The sequence below is a fragment of the Chionomys nivalis genome, chromosome 17 (assembly GCF_950005125.1).
Source record: "Chionomys nivalis chromosome 17, mChiNiv1.1, whole genome shotgun sequence".
NCBI classification, from domain to species: domain Eukaryota; kingdom Metazoa; phylum Chordata; class Mammalia; order Rodentia; family Cricetidae; genus Chionomys; species Chionomys nivalis.
The window spans coordinates 52,802,300-52,815,730 of record NC_080102.1 but is presented as its reverse complement, the minus strand read 5'-3'; the positions used below and the strand labels follow the sequence as shown (position 1 = coordinate 52,815,730).

The 13,431-nt window shown below is 43.3% G+C and overlaps 1 protein-coding gene across 1 annotated transcript; it reads left to right on the top strand.

Moving 5' to 3' along the window:
- Positions 1 to 3,633: 3,633 nt before the first annotated feature.
- On the top strand, positions 3,634 to 3,907 carry LOC130889158 (cytochrome b-c1 complex subunit 10). Its single transcript, XM_057792732.1, has one exon. It carries the CDS (start codon positions 3,683 to 3,685, stop codon positions 3,851 to 3,853), a length of 171 nt encoding a protein of 56 aa, XP_057648715.1. The 5' UTR covers positions 3,634 to 3,682; the 3' UTR covers positions 3,854 to 3,907.
- Positions 3,908 to 13,431: the final 9,524 nt, after the last annotated feature.

Below are 13,431 nucleotides of genomic sequence, written 5' to 3'. Positions count from 1 at the left end.
GAGCCCTTGCTCGGGATTAATGGAGGTTTTAGGAGCTGGGAGCAGATGTTGCACGGGATGTTTACATTTTCGTTTCTATAAATTTAGGAACTTAAAACATCCTGTGTGCTTTGAGAAGGAGATGTGGCCTGCCACGTTCTGGGACTGACGATTACAAACTGTTTAAACTGCGCTTTAGCCTAATACAGGTTATATTTTCTTTCTACTTCGACAAAATTTCTCCTCCACAGACAAAACCTCCAGCCACGGATGTAAAGTAACACATACAGGAAATTTAGAAGCGACCTGCAGCATGATACCACACCAAACAAATGTACATGCTTTTGCCCATGGTTCCTAAATTGTTCCCTCAGGCAAGATGTAGCTTCATAGAAACCAAAGGATGGGCTTCATGGAACCTCTGGAGAGATGAACACGGGTGGGTTCCCCGAGCATGGCACATCTGGATAGGATTTGGAAGCTCCAGTGCCTATAATACACACCTTACCCTATGCCTCTTTATCCACTCTTAGAATAGTGCTTATAATAACCAGTAAGCATGAGCACATCCGTAGGTTCCGTGAGCCTCTTGGACAGGCTAATAGGATCTACAGGGAGGGTTCTGGAAGTCCTGATCTGTAGCAGGTCAAATGACCTACATCTTAGGACTGGCATGCACATGTGGGTGCGGCAGCCTAGGTACAATGTGTTAAACCTGCTGTGCCTGATACACTACCAGGTAGGCGGTGTCAGGATTGGACTGTGTTGGTGATAGTTGGTGGCTGTTACAAATTTTTCTCTTTTTTTTTTTTTATTGATTTTTAAGAAAGGATCCCTCCTTGTAGCCCTGGCTGTCCTGTAACTCACTTTGTAGATCAGGATGGTCTCAAACACACAGCGATTCACTTGCCTCTGTCTCTCAAGAGCTGGGATTAAAGGTGTGCACCACCACTGCCCAGCTACCTGTAAATTTTCTTACTTGCTTGGTGTGTGAAGAACAAGAAGCCCCATCTATCAGGTGTCTGATGCTATCCATGTTGTGAGTGCATAGGAAAGATTAAATTTGGGGTTGTTTTTCCTTTGTATACTTCAAAAAATCATATTATAATTTATAGCTATATTGAAAAAGAAGGTGTAGTAAAGACAACAGGGCCTGAATTTCGCTTAGATGGAAGAAGGTGCCGGGGCAATGTCAACTGCATGGGTCTGAGAAGCGAAAGTAGAGGGCAGAATTTATTCCTTCTCCCAATGCCTTCTTTTCCTAAGTTTACAAGTCATGATTCGTGTCCCTTATGTATGTAGACACCATGCTGAGTTGTAACTGAACTGTTAATATTGATTGACATCTACATATTGTGGGGGCCAGCCATGAAAGCTAAGTCTGGGCAGGTCATCCAAAGAAAGTTCTTTTCTTCCAACCATTATCACCTGGGACTCTGGCCATTGATAAATTTAAATGGAGTCTGGAGTCTCAATAGTTTACCCTGAGACAATGCCTGGCAGGCTGAGATTACCCGACCCCCACCCAAGAGCAGACCATTCAAAGGAAATTCCTGGCATTCCAAGCACTGTAAGTAGAAAACTGCCAGCATTTCACCAGGACACCCCTAGACAAATGTCAGCCAATCCGGGGTCCTAAATTTTTATAGTAGTTTTGCTACTATAAAAACCCAATTCTAATTGAGCTCAGGGCTCTCCAGATATTCCAATAAGTTGGACATGCGGAGAGACCACTTGATTAAAATAAAGGCTCTTTGCTTTTACATATGGGACTTGGTCTCCTTTGTTGGCTTTTGTGGGGACCCACGGATTTGGGCATAACACATATTTGAACATCTCCATGCTCAAAGAAGGCATCTTTGGGTAAACTGTTATACCCAGATCTGCGAAGTCCCCCCAAAACCAACAAGAAGACCAAGTCCTTGTGTAAAAGCACAAAGAGCCTTTATTTTATACAAGTTTGCAAACTCCGTCTCTCTGCACGTCCAATGTATTGGAATAAATGAAGAACCCTGAACTCAGTTAGAATTGGGTTTTTATAGTAGTAAAAGTGGGGATGAGGGGGTTCTAAGGACCCCTGATTGGCTGACATTTGTCTAGGGTGTCCTGGTGGGTGTGTACTGGCAGGTGATCCTATCTACAGCAGTTGGAATGTTAGTCATTTCCTTTGGACAGTCTGTTCTTGGGTGGTGCTCAGGTAATCTAAGTTTGTGGTTCTTCCCCAACCGGGTATTGCTTCCTGGTAAATTACTGAGATTCAGGCCTCCATTAAACTTATCGATGGCTGAGTTCTACTCTGGAAGGTGATAATGGTTGGAAGTAAAGAACTTCCTTTGGGTGGTCTGTTTCTATTTATTTAGCCTATCATGGTTGGCTCCTACTTAAATGAGAGCCTCAAGAGAGGCTTCCCTTCTTTCTGAGTTACCAACAAGGGACTCTCAATACAAGTTTGTTGTTGCCGAGCACAGAGCATGGTTGTACAAGCCTGTAAGCCCAGCAGCTCTGAGGCAGACCTCTGTGAGTTCAAAGACAGCCTGGTGTAGAGCACACGAGTTCCCAGCAGTCATTGTTACAGACCGAGACACTGCCTCAAAAGTAAAAATAGTTTGTTGCTGTTTTGTGATCATTTTTCTTTCTGTGCTTACGATTGGATGGCGGACTGTGCCATTACCAGCCGCACTTTCCCGTGTAGCTACACCCTGCGCCTTGACAAAGGCTTTTGTCTTTCGCTGTTTTCTCTTACTGAAGTAATGTATGTGATTCTATCAGCTGTGGTTGCATGATGACCTTCCAGTTTTCAGAAACAAGAAACTCTCTTTTCTCTAAAATTATTGACATACCAGTTTCTAGATATTCATGGAAAACATCAACTAATTTCCTCATTAGATTCTATGCTGGGCCTTGCTCTCAACCAGTGATTTACCTCTCCAGCCTGTGTCCCTGAATCTTATAAAGTGCTGTGATCAACATTATGCATCCATAAGTTGCAAGCTTGAAAATCAACTTTGTATAGTTTTTAATAAAGCTGATTTTTCCTAGAAGTGTAATAATATTTTGGTATATATAAATCCAATGTTATTTTAAGGCATATATATATATATATATATATATATATATATATATATATCAAACTTGAGACATTTGTAGAATATGTGCTAAAAATAAAGCTGGTTTTACTTTCAGGATGTTATTCAGTTGAGAATCATCTTAGGGATAGAATTCTCCTTTTGCTAAAGTTTCCATGCTTTATTAAATGACAAATGATACTTCCTTTTTGCCCAGTTTTAGAACGCATGTAACTATCCTACCAACATGCATTTTGTTAAAATCCAAATGAGAATATATAGGGGCTTATTTGTTTGATCCACTGACCAACTATTTACTGTAGGTCATTCAGTTATTCTAGAATGAATCAGGTACATTCATTTGTGTGGAAGAGTTAGGCTATAGTCAAACATGCAAATAAATAATTACAATGATGACTGATTAGTTCTGTATGGATATGCAAGCAACCTTAGTGGGAGGAAAGGAACAGAAAACACTTCCAAAACCTTACCTTGTAAATGTACAAACAGTAGGTGTGTCTTCAGACTGGCTGGCTCTGAATGGCTGTCAAGTCTCTTTAAAACATCCCCTGAGACACATGCGCAGCGCTCCAGGACAGCAGGAGCAGGGTGACCCTGAGTGCTGAGACCCTGCCGCGATGCTGAGCAAGTTTCTGGGCCCACGCTATCGGGAACTGGCCAAGAACTGGATCCCCACTGCCAGCATGTGGGGTGCTGTGGGTGCCGTGGGGCTGGTGTGGGCCACAGACTGGCGTTTGATCCTGGACTGGGTACCTTACATCAACGGCAAGTTTAAGAAGGATGATTAGGAAAACCCTGTCACACTCAGGATCTCCCTGGCTCACACCTGCTGTCAGATCACCCGATGTCGTCCCCTTCCGTGGGCTCATACCTGCTGTCAGCTCACTCGATGTCCCCTTCCCCAGGCCTCACACCTGCTGTCTCAGGAACAGCTCAGCCTCGTGAAGGATGCTAAGGAAGCTGGACACGGCCAAGTCCCACAGCACCCGGGGAGCCTCTGCGCAGATGGACACTTGGGTTTCCTTGATGGGTGTACATTAAACCTTGTTCTCACACCAAAAAAAAAAAAAACAAAAAAACAAAAAAAAAAAACAAAAACAACAACAAAAAAAATCCCCTGAATTCACCAGGGAAATCACTTACATTTCCATGGGAAGGATGAGCTGATAACTGTGGGAAAAACTAAGGGAGACACGAGGTTAAGGAAATGGACACAGACCAGTGGCTCTCAACCTTTCTAGCACTGCAACCCCCTTAACACAATTCTTCATGCCTGGTGACTCCTACTCATAAGACTATCTTGTTGCTACTTTGATGGAGGAAGGTCATTGGCTAATAAAGAAACTGCCTTGGCCCATTTGATTGGCCAGCCTTTAGGTGGGTGGAGTAAACAGAACAGAGTGCTGGGAGGAAGAGAAAGTGAGCTCAGATGCAGGCAGCTCCTCTCAGAGCCAGATGCGATGCAGCCAGCTGCCAGGTCAGACATGCTGAATCTTTCCCGGTAAGCGCACCTAGTGGTGCTATGCAGATTATTAGAAATGGGCTAAATTAATACATGAGAATTAGCCTAGAAGAGGCTAGATATAATGGGCCAGGCAGTGTTTAAAAGAATACAGTTTGTGTGTTGTTATTTCAGGGCATAAGCTAGCCAGGCAACCGGGAGCTGGGTGGCAGGCTCAGACAAACAAAGGGGCAATCCTGTCCTCAGAGTGACTGCAGACTGCAACACACCAACCTCAGACTCGACCCTCCACTGAGTTCCTGTCTCTTCCCTTTATATTCCTCTCTTAGCCCAACCATAATGCTCTTGTGATGTGGGAGTCCTCTCTGTGTGCTGTCATTAACATTAATGAATAAAGAACCTTCCTTGACCTGTTGTTAGAGTAGAATTTAGGTAAGCAGGGAAGTCAGAACTGAATGCTGGGAGGAAGAAGGGTGGAGTCAGAGAAGCCATGGATCTTCCACCTGAGATAAATGAACGCTGGTGAGAATCTTGCTGGTAAACCACAGCCATGTGTCTATATACAGATTAATGGAGATGGGTTGAACTGGGATATAGGAGTTAGCCGGTAGGAAGTTGGAGCTAATGGGCCAAGTAGTGGTTTGATTAATACAGTTTCTGTGTGATTATTTCACTGCTAAGCTAGCCAGGCGACTGGGACAAACAAGTGGCCCCCTACCTCCTACACTTTTGTCTCCACCTCCATAGTGCTGGAATTAAAGATGTGTGATTCCCAAGTGGTAAGATCACCTTTGTGTTAACTGTTTCTCTTTTAGACAGATTGAACCTTGGGTAACCCAGGGTGGCCTTGAACTAACAGAGATCCATCTGCCTCTGTCTCCCAAGTCCTGGAATTAGAGGTGTGTCCCACTACTCCCTGGCCTGTTTGACTGACTAGTATGGCTGCTTTGCCCTCTGATCTTCAGGCAGGCTTTATTTGTTAAAACACAAAGTATAACATTGTACCTACCTGACACTTTGTGGGCCACAGTGAGTTGATATGAATGAGACGATGCAATCTTGAGCCGATATTTTCCTTCCAAACAACATAGCACTATGTGCTGTGTATGTGGAAGAGTGTTTTAATAGCTTACATTCCAACCCCAGGTTTACAACAGTAACTCCATTGTTTCATTCAAATAAGTAAACTACGAGAGCTTTAAGTAGGCAAACTCCAACTATGGGCAGACTCAGGACATTGTTAAGTCTGACAAACTTTGTATTTGTTTACACAGTGAATAGGGAGCATGACTAGTAGTCATGGAGCTGCTGACCAAAGACTCATCGGCTATCTGCATCCATAATTCTAAAGCATGTACCTAGTGGGGACAAAATAGCATCCCTTAAACATAGATTTTGGTCCTTGAGGAGCAAGAATGTTGTGGGAGCTGCGGGCTGTGTTCCTGCCACCCAGCTCCCAGTCGCCTGGCTAGCTTATGCCCCAAAATAACAACACACAAACTATTCTTTTAAACACTGCTTGGCCCATTATATCTAGCCTCTTCTCAGCTAACTCTCGCACCTGGAGTAGCCCATTTCTAATAATGTGTGTAGCACCCCAAGGTGCGCTTACTGGGAAGATTCTAGCCTATGTTCATCCTGGGTCGGAGCTTCATTGCATCTGCCCCAGAGAGGAGAGCTATCGAGTCTGAGCTCACTTCCTCTTCCTCCCAGCATTCTGTTCTGTTTACTCCACCCACCTATGTTCTAACCTATGAGGGCCAAGCAGTTTCTTTATTAATTAACCAATGACCTTCCTCTATCACAAGAAGGCCTCAGATACGAACACTGTGGTACCCATAGTTTAGCTCTCCCTGGCAAAGAAGTACGTTTATTTCTTAGTACTTTATTTTTTTCACTGATGAGAATTTAAATTAAAATCTAAAATTCTCCTTTCAAGTTAATAATGGGAAAAAAATTAAAACTGAGAATCATTATTCTAGAAACATTAAAATTACTTTGTAATGGGAGATTAAAAGATAAAGCACTGTATGTTTTTCATGAGGAAGCTGGATTTGTGTGCATGCATGCTTGCGTACATGTGTGCATGTGTGTATGTGTGTTATATACAAGCAGAGGGCGCTATTTGGAGGAAGAAGACCAATAAAAAAGAATCAGAAGGATGGGAGAGAGTACAGGCAAGCAAATATTATCAGAGTAGAACTATTTATGCACACACATATATGCAGTTGTCATAATGAAATCCCTTATTTTTCATGTAACTAAAAACATGAATAAAAATAATGTAGAGAAACTGTTTTTAGTTCTTTTCCTGATGGTGTCTGTGCTATTTAATTTTTAACAACTTGACACAAACTAGAGTCATCTAGGAAGAGAGGCCCTCAATAGAGGAATTGCCTCAATCTGATTGGCCTGTGGACGTGCCTGTGGGCATTTTCTTGATTGTTAATTAGAGGATTTAGCCACTGTGAGTAGTATCATCCCTAAGCAAGTGGACCTGGACTGTATAAGAAAGGTAGCTATGGTAGTCTGAATGTAATTGGCCCCCATAAACACATAGGGAGTATTACAAAGTGTGGCTTTATTGGAGTGGGCATGACCTCATTGGAGGAAGTGTGTCACCATGGAGGTGGGCTTTGAAGTTTCCAATGCTCAGGATACCATATAGCGTCTCAGTTGACTTCCTGTTGCCTGCAAGATGTAGGACTCTTATCTATTCCTCAACTATTCCTCTAGCTCCACATATGCCTGCATGCCACCATGCTCCCCACCATAACCAAAAGGGACTGAACTTCTGAAACTGTAGCGAATCACCCCAATTAAATGTTTTCTTTGTAAGAGTTGCTATGGTCATGGTATCTTTTCAGAGCAATAGAAAACTCTAAGACAGTAGCTGCACAAACCATTGTGAGCCAGGCGGTTAGCACATTTTCTACATGCTCCTATTTGAGTTCCTGCCCTGCCAACAGATAGATTATCACCAGGAAATGTAACAATCCTTCCAGTCTGCTTTTGGCCATGGTGTTTATCACAGTGACGGTAAGCTGACTAGGACAGTGTCTGACATGGCTTTTCTCTGTGTATGTGAGTTCATGCAAAAGAAAGGACAAACCAAAAATCTAGCCTGAATCTAAAGTGACAAGATTGTGTGGCTATTTAATGTAGGCTATACAGAAAATGTGGGACTCTAACTACATAGTTATTCAGCAAGAAGATGTATTTGGGGCACGGACTAATTTTTTCCCTCTGCTTGATCCTAAAGAGATCTGATTCTTTGGGGTTTTAGTCCACAATAATAATAGCTAAATATGTATAAATAATTTGGTCATTAGCAACTTAAATATACTGGATCTGGTAACTGTATCTTTGATGTGATGGTATAAGAACCAGTGATAGGTTAAAAGATACCGTGGGAAAATGGAGATAGCATCTGTATATCTTACATATAAAAGGGATCTGTGGGAAGGTTAGACAGCCTACTGTGAGCAAGGCCCTAGCAAGGTGAGCCATAGCCAGATCCCACCATTGGCTGATGCTGTGTAGAATGTTGCTGCTGGAAGCTGTCGTAGGTTAAATGATGGTATTGCCACCAATGCCAGTATCACCACCCTGTGTGTATGCCAATAAGACACTGTACAGTAGTGCCCCTCTGCTGCTGAGATGGGTCTTTGACTCTTGGTTGGTTACTGCATTTTGTTTCAAAGCGAAGACAGTAGCTGGGTGGTAGCAACGGACACCTTTAATCCCAGCACTCAGGAGGCAGAGGCAGAAGGATCTCTGTGAGTTTGAGGTCAGCCTAGTCTACAAGAGCTAGTTCAGGACAATTTAGGCTGTTACACAGAGAAACCCTGTCTCAAAATCAAAACCAAATCAAAACAAAAATCCAACAAAGTATAGACAGTACTCCCTGCCAGAGTCCACGGAATATTTCTGCTGTAGCTTCCATGGTAAAGCACAGGTCTTGCTCCCCACTTACCCAGAGATTTCCCCCAAATCGAGTGGGGCTTATATGCCAAGAAACCAAGAGTACCGATAGACTTACATTTGACCATGCCTTGCAGCTCGCAGTGTCTTGATATATTTACAAATCTCGATTCTTAGTATATTTGTACCGGCTGGCTTGTGTGTCAACTTGACACCAGCTAGAGTCATCAGAGAAGAAAGAGCCTCAGTTGAGGACATACCTCAATGAGATCCAGCGGTAAGACATTTTCTTATTTAATAATCAATGAAGGTGGGCCCAGTCCATTGTGGGTGGTGCCATCCCTGGGCTGGTGGTCCTGGGTTCTGTAAGAAAGCAGGCAGAGCAAGGCAGGGGGAGCAATTCAGCAAGCAGCTCTCCTCTATGCCTCTGCATCAGCTCCTGCCTCCGGGATCCTGCCTTGTTTGAGTTCCTGTTCTGACTGCCTCCAGTGATGAACAGCAATGCTGACATGTAAGTCAAATAAACCTTTTCTTCCCAACTTGCCTTTTGGTCATGGGATTTTGTCACAGCAAAAGAAACCCTAACTAAGATAATACTAATAGTTAATAATTAATTAAGCTGGGTGGTGGCATGCACCTTTAATCCCAGCACTCAAGAGGCAGAGGCAGGCAGATCTCTGTGAGTTCGAGGCTGGCCTGGTCTACAAGAGCTAGTTCCAGGACAGGCTCCAAAGCTACAGAGAAACCCTGTCTCTACCCCCCAAAATTAAAATTTAATTAATAATTAATACTAATTTTAATAATTAATAAAAATAGTTCCTTCTTTGAGATTGGAAAACTAAAGCTCACAAGGTTAATTGACTATCCCTCAGTTAGCAGATGAGGAGACTGACATGTGTGTGCCTGTCATGTGTTGAGCCTAGATGCACTCACAGACAGTTTCTTATTTAAATATCACAGTATAATGCTCCCATTGCTCCTCACATTACTCAATAGAGGGGTTGATTCAGGTTTTCTGTGGAAAAGCATATTCTCACTTTATATCCCCGGTGGATCTGCCTTCCCTTTTGACTCCCTTTTCATCATTTTCCTACCAGCTGTTGTGTTATGCTTGTATCTCAAAGATATTTGTTGAATAAATTCATGTATAAAGCCTCCCCTTATGCTTTGCACACAGAACGGTATTGTGCAGAGTTAGTTCTGACAGCTTCGCTCCAGAGCACCGGTCAGTGAGAAGTTCTGTCTCTAGGGGTGTGTACACTTACTTACCCTGGGTATAGTTCATGTCAGGCACGTCAGTGAAATGTAGACATTCCTGAATGGAAGTGTAAAATTGGAAATGTAAAACTGAGACGTGTTTGTGCAGTACACTGATATAGGTGGGTCTTCTGTCTATGTGTTACTTTCATTGGTCAAATAAAGAGACTGCCTTGGCCTTTGATAGGACAGCAGCTTAGATAGGCAGAGTAGACAGAACAGAATGCTGGGAGAAAGAAGCAGAGTCAGGCAGACACCATGACTCTCCTCTCTGAGACAGACGCTGGTTAGAATCTTCCCGGTAAGCCACCACCTTGTGGTGTTACACAGATTATTAGAAATGGGTTAACCAAAATGTGAAAGTTAGCCAATAAGAGGCTAGAACTAATGGGCCAGGCAGTGCTTAAATGAATAGTTTCCATGTAATTATTTCAGGTTAAGTTGGCCGGGAGCCGGGCAGCGGGAAAGCAGCCCATTGCTCCCTTTCACTACAGTACACATTCAACGTGATCTGCCCTTACTGAGACATGTCTGTGTGGTACACATTCAATGTGACATGTCTTTACTGAGACATGTCTGTGTGGTACACATTCAATGTGGTGTGCCTTTCGCTACCACAGTTTCAGCATCTCTTTGGTGCCCCCGAATCCTAGGAGTCCTGCTTTTTCTCTCAAGTGGCTCATGACTGGGGAGGATATCTCAGTGGTCACAGCTCCTAAAGAGATTAGAGTATTAGCCGGTGTCTTTTTAGCTCTGATGGCATCTAAGGCTGCCAGCTTCCAGCACAGTGAAGCCCAGGCTTCCACCGCATTTGGACTTCGTTTCCAGGCACAGTTCTAGATGAATCTCTGCTTTTCAGTGCAGTAGTCCAGAGATGTGAGTACCTGGAGACTGGTGTGTGCTTCCTTGCCTTAGTTCATCTTTCTGGGTTGGATCCTTGTCAGTATACACCAGGTTTTGTCAGGCTTCTTCGTCTTGTCTCCCTACCCATCTTGTCTTTTTGATCTCTTTTAGAAGGGATCTGAGAGAACTTTGTGTTAAAGAAGGCAGGATGAGCATGTAGCTATTATAAAGGCCCTTGTGCAAAGATGCTTTTTTAAAAAAGAAAGAAATTGGGAGGTGGAGATGGCTCAGAGGTGGAGAAGGCTTCTCTTCCAGAGGACCTGGGTTCAATTCCCACATGGAAGCTCACAACTGTCTGCAACTCCAATTCCTAAGGGTCTGACACCCTAACACAGACATACATGCAGGTAAAACACCAAAACACATTAAATAAATATATGAAAAAAGAAATTGTTTTATTTTACACTATGTGTGTGTATCTGTGTATAGATATGTGCACGGAGATAGTTGGAAGTCAGAACAGGGCATCGGCTGCCCTGGAACTGGGGTTATGGGCAATTGTGAATCACCGGATGTGGGTGCTAGGAACTCAACTCCTGTCTTCTGTAAGAGCACCGAGGGTTCTAACTGCTGAGTCCTCTCTCTAGCCTCTAACGCAAACACTCTTGAACAGTATCTACTGTCTCCATTTCCTGGCAGTACAGATGCACCAACTGGCCTTCAGGTCTGTACTCTTGTTGGCTTCCTGAGCACCGAGCTGGGCAGGTAGGCTTTTAGCCACTGCCATTCCTACATTGTCTCTCCCAGGAGGTCCTAGGCCTCCAGGCAAAGAAGCTGCCATAGGGAAGGCTAGACAACTAAGCTCCAAAGAATTGACTTTGGTTCTAAGACTAAACTTTAAGGTGTAAACCTGGAGTCTGTCGAAGCTGCTGGTTCAGGATGGCTCCAAAGCATGACCGAAGAGCATCTCCATCCTTTGGTGTCTCATCTGCACCCGGGATGCCGAGAACGCTTCTCAACATCTGGTTGAGATAGGCTCTTCTACTTCATAATAATGTGGCGAGGTTATACAGGACACAGGAACCAATGGGGAGAGGATCCCTGATCAGGATTTGAGAGTGTCAGTCTTCACTTGTGTGCCATCGTGTTCCCTTTCAGTCGCTCAGCGTGCCTGCTCGGGCAGGAGCCAGGCCTTCAGTTGCTGTTGGTAGAACAGAAGCTTGAGGTGTGGGATGGAACATGGGATTTGGAAAAGATCTGGGGGCAGGGGAATCTGCATTAAAATGAAGTCTTTTGGGAAAAATATGTATTTTTATATAAACAGGAAAATCTTGCAAGTGATTTTTTTTTTTAAACTTTCTAAACAGCACTATAACTTGGGATTTAGACTTTGCAAATATAGGGCAACATCACACACACATTCACACCACAGAAATAAAATTATACATGAATATTATTATTCTTCTTCACAGAATTACCCTCTCAGCTCCGAAACTCCCTTTTCACAACATCACTAAACATGCAAGTGGGAACTGTTTTTGATCAGTATAAAGAAGAGGGACAGCTTTAAAACCCTATATTTGGATCTTGATTTAAGTAACTTAAGACTGAAGTTTTGTCCTCCAAGTTAGAACTCATCACAGATATGGCATGACTAACTTAGGAAGTATCCTAAAACCAGCTCTTTTCAGCTACTCTGGAGATGTTGCCATCTGTCCGTAACCTGACGTCTGTGTGTGTGATTAGGTGTTTAGTTGGGAAATGAAGTACTCTACTGGCATGTCCCTAGCAAGGGAGGTTTAATTAGAACAGAGCTCAGAATTGAGTTCCTCTAGACACATGGATTGAACCAGATGTCCAGGGGGAAAGTATAGGAATGTCTATACACATTGTCGAATAAACCTCTATGCATATATATATATATATATATATATATATATAATTCTTTTATTAAACAATAAATCCTGGGAGTCAGAAATTAGGGAAAAACCTGAAAGATTCATGGAGCAACAGAGAAAGCGTCACCTCACCCTCTTCTCCACTTTCCCCTAAAAGTTTCTCCCCTCTATCTCTTTTGGCACCTCCTTACTCCTCCTGTGTGTCCCTCTGTCTTCCTCTGAGTCCTCCAGGAAACTCCATGGTCCAGTCCTGCCAGCTGAATGTGGACTTCACCCTCTACACCGAGGTCTGACTCCATTGGCAGTCTCGGAGCAACGACACAAACAAAGCTCCCGCAACAGATGTATACCACCATTGTTCATTAGGTGCCGGTCAGTGCTTCTTGACCTGTGGGTCGCGACCCCTTTGGGGGGTTGACGGACCTTTCACAGAGGCCGCCCAAGACCACCTGCATGTCAGGTTTTCACGTTTTGATTTATAGCAAAATTACAGTTATGTGTTAGCAAAGAGAATAATTTTATGACTGGGGTCACCACAACATGAGGAACTGTATTAAAGGGTTGCAGCATCAGGAAGGTTGAGAACCACTGAGTTAATGATGTTAGGCTTTGTGAGTGTAGTTCATTTTTCCCCGATACCTAACAGAAAATCTGCAGTTTTCACAGTGGGTGGCTTACTTTGTTTTGGATTCATTGATCCTTCTTTCTCTTTTCCTTCCTTCCTTCCTTCCTTCCTTCCTTCCTTCCTTCCTTCCTTCCTTCTTTTAAAAAATTTTTTTTTCTTAACACACAGAGAAATGTATTTCCTGGTATCATTTTCATACAGGTATTAGTACGTTTTGTTCTTATTTGCCCTTACCCCTCCATTTCCCATTTTGTTCATTCTTGTCCCACAAAGGGTCCCTCGGTGTGCCTGGTTCATGACATGTATATTCCATGCCCATTTTTTCCCCCGTTTAGACCTCTTCCTCCCTGCTCATAG